We start from the raw sequence: 13998 nt of genomic DNA on the forward strand, positions 1-13998 counted from the left end.
CCTTTCTACCCTTGGTACCAAGTGAAACACCAAATATTGCATATGGGATTGGTTAGTTCCAGAGTCAAGAAGAGTAATTTGATCCAAGGCAGAAAACTCAGATGCTGGCAAACATAAGGCCCAGCCACGATCGGATGGAGATGTGACAAGCTGAGATTAAATACTGATGATGTCTATAAGAAAAGAGTAAATACATTTACAGGGCAGTGACAGGAAGGCTTGAGAGAATTTCGTAGTTGAGTGAGGTTCGGTTTCATAACAGGGAAACTGCTTCTCTCTTAATCCTCTGCAAGAACAGAGGGAAAGCAGGTTCAAGTCCGAACACTGAGGATTTGACTATTAGTTAGGGATTAGTTGGAGAATTGCTCCTTCATCTGGCTGCTTGTGAGGCAGAGAGAAGAGGACCTAGGGGCTGAGGCAAGGTCCCAAAACGACAGGACTCAGGGAGAACAGGCTAACAGCAAATGGGAGGGACTCAGAGGAAAAGAGACCAGGAGTAGAATATACGTGGCTGGGTGGGACCGTATTCTGTTAATCACTTTTCCTGTGCAATTGCATCAAAATTCATAGCTTCCCTCTGAGGGAAAGCCTACTATTTTTCTTATAGATAAACAAACATAAGCCCAGACAGGTTCAGTAACTTGCTCAAGATCACACAGCAAGGAGGGTCACACTCCCAGTCTTAAATAATAATTCTATTGTGTTAACCCTTAATTGTCATCCTCCCTTTCAGGAAACAAAGTCTCAGATTCCTGGAACACATGCACCAATGCTCAGCGCCCACCACACACCTGTAATAACAAAAGTGGTTCACCATCTTTTTCATTGCTATCAGGTGTCAGGGAAAAATGAAACTGACCCAGCCTACGAGTGGTTAGGTCAACAGATGACAGTTTAAGTGGGAGGAATCAGGCTGCTGAAGGGGAAACCTGTATTTCTACTTGTAACCAGCCTACCTAGCTCAAAGTCCGTCAAGCAGTAAAAGAGAAAGTTATTTACATAGCACCAGCAACTTTCGATCCTTTCTAAGAACATCCTATGGACGGGTAAAGAAGCCCACATTACCCCTTCAAAGGGTTAATCTCCTTTAATTGGCCTTCTTATTTGGAAAAGGACTCTGAAGGTGATAAGTTCAGGGCTTCATGACCTGACCACCTCTTTGGTAGGTCAGTCCATAAGTACAGACGTATACTTGTTTCTTTCCCATTAACGAAGATGCTCAGAGTATCAGAGCTCATGGGGACCGTGGAGCTAAGGCAGCCCCTTCATTTTCATAGGAGATGCTTGGGGCAAAGCTCCTGGACCAAGGTTAGACAGCCAGTGTTTGGGGATGAAGGGGACACCATCTCCCCAGGCTTGCTTCCTGTCAATGCAAGATTCTGAGTGCATCCTTTAAAGCTGTAAACATGGCATTAATATAGTCTGGTGCCAAGAACTTTTCCAGACCCATCAGCTTTTACCAGGACACGAACTGTGCCTGCATCATTTGGTTTACAAATCCAATCCTTCATAAAACGGTAACCAACCTAATTGAAATGCAGCTTCGTCCATCTCGTCAAGTTCTGCTTCTCTCTGATTTCATGCCCGTTTCATCCACATTTCTTTTCCACCTGACGACAAGCTCATCGGGAACCAAGGATGAGCTGAGGCTCAGGGAGCAAGCACATCAAGCTTTGATCTGCACCTTCCTTACCCTGCAATCAGTCAGTGTCAGAGCCAGAGTGGGTGAGGAGCAAAGACACCTCCAGCATAAAGGGCTACCTTTGTGGAATTAAGAAAAGGTACCCTTTCCTCTGGGAAGCCACAGTCCCACACCACAGCAGGCAGCTTGTCCAGTAGAGTGATGTTTGGATTTCTGTCCCTATTCGCCCCCTTGATCAGAGAGATATCCCTACAGGGCAGCCCCACTAAGAAAAAGGAGGAAATAGGAATTTCTTAACATGATATTTTTAAAAACTTACGTCACAACCCATTGGTGAGTCATGCAACTATTTTAGGGTTGAAACTAGTATTTGCAGTAGAATAGAAAATATAATATATATATATATAACTGCCTCCCACTTAGGTTTTATTTTCATATGTATATGTAAACATATACATATGTACGTGTATGTGCATGGGTGTGTGTATATACTGAGTCAAGATGTAAAATATGTTTCTTAGTGGGGGTTGTGGTAAAAAATATTTGAAAGTCACTGACTAACAGAGCAGCTTCCTTGGTGGCTCAGATGGTAAAGAACCTGCCTGCAATGCAGAAGACCCGGGTTCAATCCATGGGTCAGGAAGATCCCCTGGAGAAGGGAATGGCAACCCACTTCAGTATTCTTGCCTGGAGAATTCCACGGACAGAGGAGCCTGGCAGGCTACAGTCCATGGGGTCACAAAGAGTCGGACATGACTGAAGTGACCTAGTGTGCGCGCACACACACACACACAATATGAAATGTGCATCTAATTTGGAGATTTGTTTTGTCTTCATTCCCAACTGCCCAGAGGGAAGCTCTAAGAGAACCAGCATGCATTTACGAGTCAGACAGGTGTGCGTGCTCAGTCGTGTTAAATGCAGTTTAACACCTCTAAATTTGGACCTTAGGCAGTCATTTATGTTTTCTGGTCCTCAGGTTCCTGCTGTGCAGATGGAGATGGTATCTGTTTCAGAATATTGATGTGGTAAGGACGTAGTATCTTTCAGCACATGTCCAGTTTTCAGATCTCTCTCTTTCGACTGTGGGGAGATCAGGAGAGACCAGTGACCCAGGGACACACATGCAACTGCCACCAAGGGTTTCCACTGCCAGGAGCTGCAAAGGTGAGGAGGTGTAGAGTCCTGCAGGGAACTTTAAACAGTTTTCTCCCATGCAAGTTGTTCTCCTGTCTGCCTGGGAGAACAGCCTCCCACAGTAATGCTTAAGCAAAAATGACTGTTTAGCCAAGTCAATTAAATCATTTGAGTGAAAATACTACAAGGAAGCCGGGTTAGGAAAAGACTTTGGTGCTATGGGCATGGTGAGAATCTGTTTTAGGTAAACGTGTTAGATTGTCACTTTGGCAAGGTTAGAGTATTTCGCATTGTAATGATGAGAGCCTCTGAGGACAGAAATGACAGGCTAAAGTAATCTTTTAGGTGATATGGGTCAAATCTCTCATTTTCCAGATTTGGAGATAGGGTCCGAGGAGGTACAGGATCCACTGAGGTCACATGGCCAGGGCTACACCCCAGTCCCTGGGAACATCATTTCTTAACTCCTGGGTCACAAGGCCTCCCTCTTCAGAATAATTCATCCTTTAAAACAAAAACTGCAGCAACTTCCTGCCTTGATTTAGGTGTGGAAATGTGGGGAAATGCTGCTAAAGTTAGTGATTCTCAGCATATGTTTGTAAGAGATCTTTGTGTCATCACAGCAAACTTTAAAAGTGATGCAAAAGACACATAGGAAATTGGGCAATAAAGTGAAAATTTTAATTATCAAAAAACATATTTTCAACCTCCCGATTAATCAAAGAAATGCATAAAACAATGAAATGTTGTTTTACCTATGAAACTGGTGAACATTAAGAATGGTAATAGTTAACACTACCAAAGATGTAGCAACCAAGCAGAAACTTTAAAAAGCTCAGAAACTTTGTCTCAGAATTTCTGCTTCTCCAAAATAAAAAATACATGTATAAGGCTGTTAGCTGTAGTATCTTTTATAGTAGTGAAATATAATATAAAAATAACTATTTTATGATAATGCTAACCAGTGAACATGTTTCTGAAAAATATTTAATGATATGAGGAAATGCTCACAATAAGCCAAGTTAAAAAATACTAAAATGGTATATAGTCAATGTAAGTTTAAAGTTGTACATATCCAATATCATTTCAACTTATTTAGGTATATATGTGTGTATGTGCATGTGTGAGAGTATGTGTGTGTGTGTGAGAAAAATCTGGACGAATAAATGCAAAAATGTGCATAGTTATTTCTGGATGGTAAAATGGAGAGATTAGAGGCTATTTAAAATTTTCTTTTTTGTATATTGATGTGTTTTTATAATCCTATATGATGAATACATTAAGTATCTGACAAAAATATTATTTAAAAAACAAATCTACAACTTAGACTTCTACAAATCTACAATTTCTGTTAGAATTGCCTTTTAGATTTGACTCAAAATTTGCCATTGGTAGGATCTTTTGTAGATATGGAGTTTTACTATATACACTGTCAGATTACACTAAACATTCTGAAAGTATACGATTAAAATACATATTAGCATCCCTTGCTATATGCACTATCATTTGACAAATCCAAAGCCTAAAACATAATTCTGGTAATATGATGGATGAAACATTCAGAGAAATCATTTTCAGTATATACACCTCAAATTATACTAGGTATATATATATTATATGTATCTAATGAATTATATATTAATACATAACATAGGTTAGATATTATATTTTATGTATTTAAAAATTCCCCATCTATATTAGGTGAGGAAGCAGTATTTGCTGTTCCCCAGTGGCCAGAGACATGGATTGTAGAAGCTATGAACACGAGGCCTGATAGGGAGTAGGGGACCTCCTCCATCCACTCCCAATGGGAGACCTCCACTCCCAATGAACTAGAAACCCTGAAGGGTTGACACTCTTAGTGGGTGAATGAGGGGGAAAAAAATCTGCCTACCAAAGGGACATAGTAGAATATGCCTATTTTGGACTTGGTTTTGAGTGCTACTGAAGAAAGAAAAAAATAGTCTCCTTTAAGAATTTCCAACCATGGGCTCATTCCTGGATTTGGAGTCTGAATTCATACTACCTAGGTAAAAAAAGTTAAACATTCAGGTTAGAATGATTCCGGGTTGGTTGAGTTCCCAGGCACTTGACAGAGAAGCAAACGAGTCCTCTCTCTGGGGATACACTTAGAACCCAGATTTCAGTGTTGCTCCACAGGTCAAGTCCAAAGAATACAAGTTCAAAGTTTTAAAAGAAATCATTAAATATAAAAAGAAACAACCCCACATGAAACATAAAACAACACAACTAGACCTGCAAGCATACTAACACTAGAAATACCAATTATGAATTAAAATATAAGTATATTTAGAAAACTAAAGTTCAGTTCAGTCGCTCAGTCCTGTCCGACTCTTTGCGACCCCATGAATCGCAGCACGCCAGGTCTCCCTGTCCATCACCAATTCAAAGAGGGCATTAAATAATAAAGAAAGAAGAAACAATGAAAATCAACATGATGGTGGTGAAACTGAGCCACAAAAACCTTCTAGAAAGGAAAAATGTAATAATAACAATTAGAAATGAAACAGATGCAGGTTAGATAAAATTGAAGAGAAAATCAGAAAGTAGAATGCAGATATAAAAAAATGATAAGAAAGAAGAACACACAAAAAGATGAATGGTTTAAAGACATGGAGGAAGGCTGAGATGATACAATGTATATCCAATCAGAATTCTAAATGAGATAGAGGCCAAATTGGTGGGAGGCACTAAATCCTCAAATTCAGGAAGTCCAATGAATCACAATGGAGATAAATAAGTGAGAAAATCACACCTGCCAGAGCATCAAGAATATGCTGAACACCAGAAACAAAGAGAAGAACCTTATAAAGTAGTCAAAAAGAACAAACTCCTTACAAAGGAGAGACATTCACACCAGCAGCAGTCTTCTCAATGGCAAAAATGGAAGTCAGAGGCAGTGAAATTATTATTGCTATTTCAAAGTGGAATGGGAAAATAACTTTCTACCCACCAAAGCTATCCTTCAAGAACAAAAGTGTAAAACAGATCTGTGAGCAAATAAAAATTTAGCAGATACTATTAACAGATTCTTGCCAAAGGACCTTAAAAAGACAGTAAGTCAGTACAGGAAAAAACCATAGAGAAAAGTACAATGAAAAAAGAAGGGACAATAAAAACTAGTAAAAATGTAGATATATCTAAAAACATTGATGGCATAATGTCTAATTTGAAGGATTAAAAATGTGAAGGTTATACTTCAATAAAACTGTTATGAAACACCAAGGTACAACTTTGATTGTAGACTTCAAATTATTTACAATGGGGGAGAGTTGACTGAGGGCCTCCCTTGTAGCTCAGTCGGTAAAGGATCTGCCTGCAGTGCAGGAGACCTGGGTTCGATCCCTGGGTTGGGAAGATCCCCTGGAGAAGGAAATGGCAACCCACTCCAGTATCCTCGTCTGGAAAATCTCATGGACAGAGGAGCCTGGTGGGCTGCAGTCCATGGGGTCACAAAGAGTCAGACACGACTGAGCGACTAACACTAACTAAGGCCCTTAGGATGTTTAGCAGGAGTGTAAAGATACTAGCTTTATACTCTGTTGAGTTAAATATATTCATTAAAAAATTTAGGGTAAACACTAAAAGAAAAGAAATAGGATGTATAAATTCCAAACTACTAACGGGAAAAACAGACTTAGAAAAAAAATCCACCCCCACAAAAAGGAGAAAAAGTGATGAAAAGAAACAGATCAAAACAAATAGAAAGTACAGAATAGCATGATAGGAAAGAATTGAAATGTAATAGTAATCACAATCAACGTAAGTAAACTAAATATTCCAGCTGAAAGATAATGATTGCCAAACTGAATTAAACAAAATGCTGCTATATGCTGTTACTAGAGACTTTTCTAAAAAGATGTTCTTGTTGCCTCACAGAGTGACTTAATCTAATTCCTTGTTAAAGTTAAAATACAAATTATCTGGTTCTACCAAAAAAAAAAAAAAAAAAAAAAAAATGAATGAGATGGGGAAAAGGAGAAAGGAAGAAAGTAGGAAGGGAAGCGGTGGTAACTCCTAGCTCTCAACGTTGTCAGGATTCACAAAGTGAATTTTTTGCTGGAGAAACCAGGGTAGCAAGGGGAACAGATATGTGCAACCTGACCTTTGTGAATAAAAATCCACTGGGCTTTCTGAGTCTCTCAAAGTGCCTCCTTCACTCTCTGAATCATATGCAGTAACTGAAGGGTTTGCTTTAACATAAGTAGAGGGAAACAAAACAAGGAAAATAGCACCATGCTGTATTCCTAGATCAAACAGACTTGGATACTGTGATTTATAAGAAATATATATTTGGTCATTAAGATGACCAAAATACATTTCTCATATATATTTGGGCTTTGTTCATAGTTCCCAGTTCATGGTTCCCAAAACCCCTGGAATTTCCTAAGTGTGGAGAGTGACACAGGTGTCTTTCATTATGTTAATAAGGCAACTTTTAGAAAGCACCTAAGGATTGGGGCTGGTGACTAATGGAGCCAACTGGATGATTAAAAGTTGGAATTTTCAGTCCCACTCCCTTCCAGCAAGGACAGATGAGTTGGAGAGATAGACTGCACTTCCCACCTACTGGTGTGAGGTGTTAGTCACTTAGTCGTGTCTGACTCTTTGTGGCCCCATGGACTGTAGCCCACCAGGCTCCTCTGTCCGTGGAATTCACTAGACAAGAATACTGGAGTGGGTTGCCATTCCCTTCTCCAAGGGATCTTCCTGACCCAGGGACTGGACCTGGGTCTCCTGCATTGCAGGCAGATACTTTACCGCTGAGCCAGCAGGGAAGCCCAAGAAGGGCTGGAGGGCAAATCAATCGCCAATTGTCGATGATTTGATCAACTATGCCCATGTAATGCAGTCTCCATGGGTGCGTATGTGCTATATCGCTTCAGTAGTGTTCGACTCTTTGCAACCCTATGGACTGTAGCCCACCTCTGTCCATGGGATTCTCTAGGCAAAAATACTGAAGTGAGTTGCCATGACCTCCTCCAGGGGATCTTCCTGATCCAATGCCAGAGTTCAGAGAGCTTCAGGAGTTGGTGAACACCTGGAGATGCTGGGAGAGTGGCGCCTGGAGAAGGTTCCCTACCTTCCCCATGCCTCAGCTGGCTGTCCCTGAGTCGTACCCTTTTACAATAAACCAGTGATCTAATAATGAAATGTTTCTCTTAGTTTTGTGAGATCCTCTAGCAAATTCATTGCCCCTGAGGAGGGGGTCACTGGAACCTCTGACTTATAGTCAGTCAGAAGCACAGGTAACAAACTGGACTGGTGACTTGCTTCTGAAGTGGGGGTGGAGAGGGCAGTCTTATAGGAATGAACCCTTAACCTGAGGAAAACTGATGCTATCTCTGGGCAGACAGTGTCAGAATTGAGTTAAATTCTTGGCCACCCTGCTGGTGTCTGAGAATTCCTTGGTGTTATGTGGGAAGCAGCCCCACCCCCACCCCCACACATTTGAATTGGGTCCAGGCCAGGAACTCAAAAGAACATTGCAATCACAGGTTTCTAGACGGTTAAGAAGTTTAGTGCCTAGGTTTTCTTTCTTTTGAGGACAGAGAGTTTCCAAGTCTATCAAGTAATACTTGCTTATTATAAGGACGAGCTTACCTTGCCTTCTTTGAAATCTGTACATTAATTTTATTAATTTATTTGCTGGGTATGGAGGGTGGACAAAGGTTGAATTTATAATATGTTCTTTGCCTTTGGAAAGCTTGGGACTATACATTTGCATTTATATAATTATTTATGGTTTAGTATCTTATCAGAAACATTTTACTTTATGAAGAATATTTATAACACTGTCTCAATTTCGATTTTCCCATGACCATTACAACAATTTGCACTGCAAACACTCTGCTGGCAAGCAACTTTTCAGGAACATACAAAATGAATAAAGCAAGGCACACCTACATTACTAAGTAGCCTGCCTTCAACTATCCAGCTTTAAGCATCTTTATTTAGACCATTCCCTTCATTTGAACTGGGCTGACTTGCTGTCAGATTACAGTGCCAAGTCTAAGAAGAAGTTAAATACCATGGACAGCTGCCTTCTAGGCCAATGACAGCCTAGCACCATAGCAGATCAACGGACCTCAGCAGCCAAGCCAGGCACACAGCAAAACACACCAGATGCCCTCAAAGTCCACTGCTTCACATCCTGCAGGATTCAAATTAATTCCTAAGCAGCCATGGAGAGGTTTTTAGAAGAAGGTCCCAGTCATTCATAAATAAAAATACACTGAAAACAAAAAATCTCTGTTTAGCATAGATATATCAAAACCACAGTCAATGGCCTACTTACTGCAAGTAAAATTCTACAAAATAAACTTTCAGGACTGCAAACGTATTTGAAGGTTTCCTTCAGGAGTTTATAATATCTTCTCTGCATATATTCACTATATATGAAATTAAGCTTATAAATATTATAATATGGCAAATATCACATGCCCCTAAGAGAGACAATGGCCTGCTTAACTCGATGATTCACTGACATGAACTATAATATTCAAGAAATATTTTGAAATACTCAAATTTGAAGTACTTTATTCTGATTCACTTTCCACTTAAGAACAAAAGATGAAAGAAAGGGAACTAACACTTACTGAACAACCCACATTTGCCAAGGGCTATGTTAGCGGCTAAATATTCATTTCGTCATTTAACAATTTTTCCAACTTTATGAAGCAGGTATTATTATTTTCATTTTCCTAATTAGGAAACTGAGGCTCAGTGAGTTTATATGACTTCTTTGAGGTTACAAGGCTTATTACACACCTGAGTTAAAACCTTTTTTCCCTGAGTCAAAGTCCAGGGTCTCTTTACCATGTCATGACACTAAATGATATGTTTTTAAAGGATGATATTATCACTAAAAGATGTAATAAAAAAGTCAAATTAAAAAGCCACACGCCAGGTGGAATAGTTAAATAAAATGGGAAACTATTATTTAACTATGAGAAAAACATTCACATTTTCTATTTTTCCATGCTCCATAGTTTGCCCCATCATCAGTAATGAAACCAAATGAAGATTTTCAACTTGTTCATGAAGCAAATAGTTTCAAAGATATTTCACTGCCTACAGCTCAGCAGAGTTGATGAGTTTCCAGGAAGAACCATGATGACTTGTATCAAAATCTCTAAATATGTTTCCTTCACTTTCCCATACTCCCCTGCTCTATAACTGCACATATAAAACAATGAGGTAGCCTTGCCTAAAACAGGCTTAGTATTTTGCTTCCTAAATTCTTGTACAGCACATTTCTCTCTATGAAGACTCAATCAAGGAATGTCTTTGGCTTGGCTCTGAGTGTTCTGATGATGTTAGAAGCACTGACTTAGGTAGGAAAGGGGGGTGGGGTATATAGCCAGAAATCAACTTTTTAGATCAGAGAACAACAGCGCCAAGCTCAAGGACCCGTCTCTCCTTGAGACACCTTCTGTTCAGTGCTCAGAGAGCAAAATTTCCACAAGATTCTGAAATCAGACATCTGATACAAACCAGCTGCTGAAAAACTTTTTTCCAATAAAATTCAAAAGTAAAATTGGCAAGGTGAAATTTCGTAAAGGAAATCACACATCATTATGTATTGGTCCACCTAAAAATATCTGTGTTCTAGTATACCAAATAAGACATAGCAATGTTAAAAAATTCTGGCCCCATGATAATCTATGGTTCAATCTAGTTTCTGAATGCCAAAATAAATGATAATCATTAAATGAAACAACTAAAACTATTTGGTGCTCAAAGGAAAACAATACGATGAACATATTTTTGGGGTAAATCAGAAACAGGAGATATAGTCATGAATGTAATCTGCTTTCTTTTTTAATTAGGTAAGTCCAGAATTCCAAAATTTTTTAGATGCACAATATTAAGCATAGCAAAAATTATGGATATAAATAACAACTTTAAGGAATGTCAGCCTAAGTTATTGACTTTTAAATTACCATAAAAATGACACGACAGTCACCTAATATAGTAGGGTAAAAATCCTGCAAGAGCTGATTTAATGAGTGACACAATTTATTAAAAACTGTCTGTAGACCATATTTTAAAAGTTATTACTAAATGCACAAAACCAGTTTCTCCCTTCTTAGCAGAATACAAAATACCCCTGCAATCTTCAATATATCATTGGACCACTCTGCAAATTCCTTTTTCATGCTTGTTGCCAATATAACCTTTAGCCGAGTTCTGTGTTTAAGTTAATTAAGTTCCACTGTGCCGTAACAAAACGAAAAGTACTGAGTTCTCAAAAAGACTTTTTATCCTTGATGTGCCCCGGATATTTATAAGGCACCAAATCATTTCCTTGCCTCTAAAAAATCTGCCTTTCCCTTGGCAACTGTTCAGCATTCTAATTGGAATAAACACATAGACTACTAATGCAAACCACTTAAACTTGCAGTCAGTTTTGAGAAGATAGCTTGAGGGATCATGTTTTGGGCTACAAAATTAGACCAGGGAGGGGGCTCCAGTGATGACCCTATCTTATGCCCTTAAGGATACAGACTAGTATCACATCTGAATATTATTTGCCATGGTTTTTTTTTTTCTTACTACAGTTTCTAACAACCAACCATACACTGAGGGATAGGTTAGAAAAAATACATTCCAGAATATTTCTCTTTTGCATGGAATAAATAGAAATATCACTAGTAGATTTTTGTCTGCACTTTGCTTCTGTTTCATGGCTGCCACAAAAATGATAGATGGTCATGAAACTTGAAAATAGAGGAATTATGCTAAATTAAAATCATTTTTTCTTCACTCTGGAAAAACATCTCACCCTCCACTTAACGTTTGTTTTCTGCATACATGAGAATGTCCCCAGATTCCAGAATGAAAAGTCTGCATACGTATTTTGGTTTTCTGTTTAAAATCACAATCTGAGATGACATTCCAATGTTAGGATATAAATCAAAACTGCATCACTTACTTAACATAAAATTTTACTAATTTTCCCATTAGTAAACATTACTGATTATTTTTAAAAATTAACCTATATTTTTTCAGATCAATTTCTTCTAAGTTCTTTACCAGTTTACTTGCTACCTATGTGATAGGATGACCACTGTTGTCTTTAAAACCCCTGCAAGTCCTACTCTAGAAAATATTTTGGGTCATGTTTAACATGGTGTGCAAAATGGGCATCGAACTACAGAGGCAGGCAGCATGGCTTGCCACTGACTCTCATGGATCCTGATCTGTGCCTGGTCGAGTGGTCTGAAGCATCACTGTGTGGATCAAGAAGCATGGCCATGACCCACTTGAACGACCAATCGTGTGAGGCTCTAGGCTGCTGACTTACAGGTCCATATTTGGTGACACAGACACACTTTCTTTGCTGAGCACCTTTAAAGAGATGGTTCATGATAACTGTCATATGTTCATTTAAATAGAAAAAGCCCTGCAATGTGCAAAGGACACACACATACTTTCCCATGAAAATAAAACTGCTCACAAAATTGCTATGCCTCCTTGCACAAAATAAGACACAAATAACTGCTGAGTCTTCTCTGGGAAGCTTATGTAACCTATATTTACAAATGTTTTACTCTGAGGCAAACAGCTTGAGAATTTAGTAGACATTCTCCAGAGTACCCCCCAATTTTTCCCACTGTGATAGTCTGGCTATCAAAGAACTGAAGAAAGTACCCTGCTATCCATTACAGCCCCCAACGCCATCCGATTAAAAAAGTGGCAGATCTCAAAAACTAAGAATTCAGAGCTATGGCCAAGAAGAACATTAAATAAACAACCACTGCCACCAACCTTTGGTTGGGCCTCTGGCGCTGTCACCTTGACGACTTTGTTGCGATTTATCATTTGCTTCACCCATCTTTCTACTTGGACGTTGAATTTCATGAAAACCACATAGCCAAAGTAAGCTGTCAAGAGAAGCAAGCTCTCCCACCACATGATAAAGTTATCCAGGAAAAATATGATCAGCATGATTAAGTCAATGATGTAGAAGGACACATCCCGAAAGAGCGGCCACCATGTCAGGTTTAAGATTTCTCTGGAAAACAGGGCGCACATGCCAATGACAAAGAGGATATTGAACACCGCTGAGCCCACGATCGTGCCAATGCCAACATTGCTGTGAGCAATAAACACCCCTATGAGAGACGTGAAAAGTTCTGGCGCTGAGCCCCCGGCAGCCATGAAGGTGGCTCCAGCCACATCATCAGAGATGCCCAGTTTTTCGGTGATGACAGTCAACGAGGGAACAAAGAACTCATCACAGACAATGGCTAAGGCTATGAACATGTAGATCATCCCAATGACATGGAGAATGATGGCGCCTTTTCTTCGTTGCTCGAGGGAAAAGATGTCTCTGGGGTAGTCTCCTTGGGCATGATCTGTACTATTCTCAGATATGCCTTCCTGAGAAAGAGCTGGCTGTGGAGTATAATCTCCAATCTTGTCATTTAAATCTAAGAGAGTTCTTTCGTGGTAACCGTGTGCTGCCCCGGGGCCACTTGCACCCCTGGCCTCTCCTGTGCTCTGTGTCTCTGTCTCAGAAAAGGCACTGATTGAAAATGGGACAGTGCTAATGGCTACCAGGCCTATGAAAAGGCCTAGGATTCGAATCAACTTGAGTTTTTTCCTGACATTATAATGTCTCCTGCAGCCAGACGGTGACTTATCTGAATACCATTTCTCAAGGAAAGAGATGGTGGCGCTTTGGTGCAGATCCATCCTGGGTCTTCTGGTGGATGTGATGGTTCTAAATTTGTAGACTCAACCAGATGGTTCTTTCATACTTTGCTTTGCTTTACAGGTAACAGTGCTTGTGAGGCGCTTCCACAATCAGGGATTCTTAGGCTTCACAGGAAATATTTTCAACATTTATGCTTAAATAAAAATAAAAACAAGGATACGTGAATCATAAAATCATGCATTTTTTTAACAAAATAATTTAGCAGATATGAAAAAAATCCTATCCTATAGCCAGCCATGGGACCTTGGGTTAAATTCCTTAATTCTTCTGAACTTCAGTTTCCCCATTTCAAAAATTAGGACAATGACAGCACCTACCACCAAGGAATGCTTTGAGGATGATTTAAAAGATATGAAGCATTAAAAGTAGGATGACATATTAGGCACTTATTAAAATGTGTGTACAAAGGCAAACATTTGGGTAAATACATAGACTACATATTTGTGTGTGTTAAATAAAAAAATGTTATAGA

At 39.3% G+C, this 13998-nt stretch overlaps 1 protein-coding gene across 2 annotated transcripts in view; it reads right to left on the reverse strand.

Moving 5' to 3' along the window:
- Positions 1 to 13553, reverse strand: part of SLC24A2 (solute carrier family 24 member 2) — a 279119-nt gene extending 265566 nt beyond the window's left edge. For both annotated transcript variants that reach the window (XM_070376129.1, XM_070376128.1), the window contains exon 1: positions 12575 to 13553. In XM_070376129.1, the coding sequence (XP_070232230.1) occupies positions 12575 to 13504 (930 nt within the window). In that variant the 5' untranslated portion in view covers positions 13505 to 13553. The remainder of the gene's footprint in view (positions 1 to 12574) is intronic.
- Positions 13554 to 13998: the final 445 nt, after the last annotated feature.

This window comes from Bos mutus, chromosome 8 (genome assembly GCF_027580195.1).
Source record: "Bos mutus isolate GX-2022 chromosome 8, NWIPB_WYAK_1.1, whole genome shotgun sequence".
NCBI classification, from domain to species: domain Eukaryota; kingdom Metazoa; phylum Chordata; class Mammalia; order Artiodactyla; family Bovidae; genus Bos; species Bos mutus.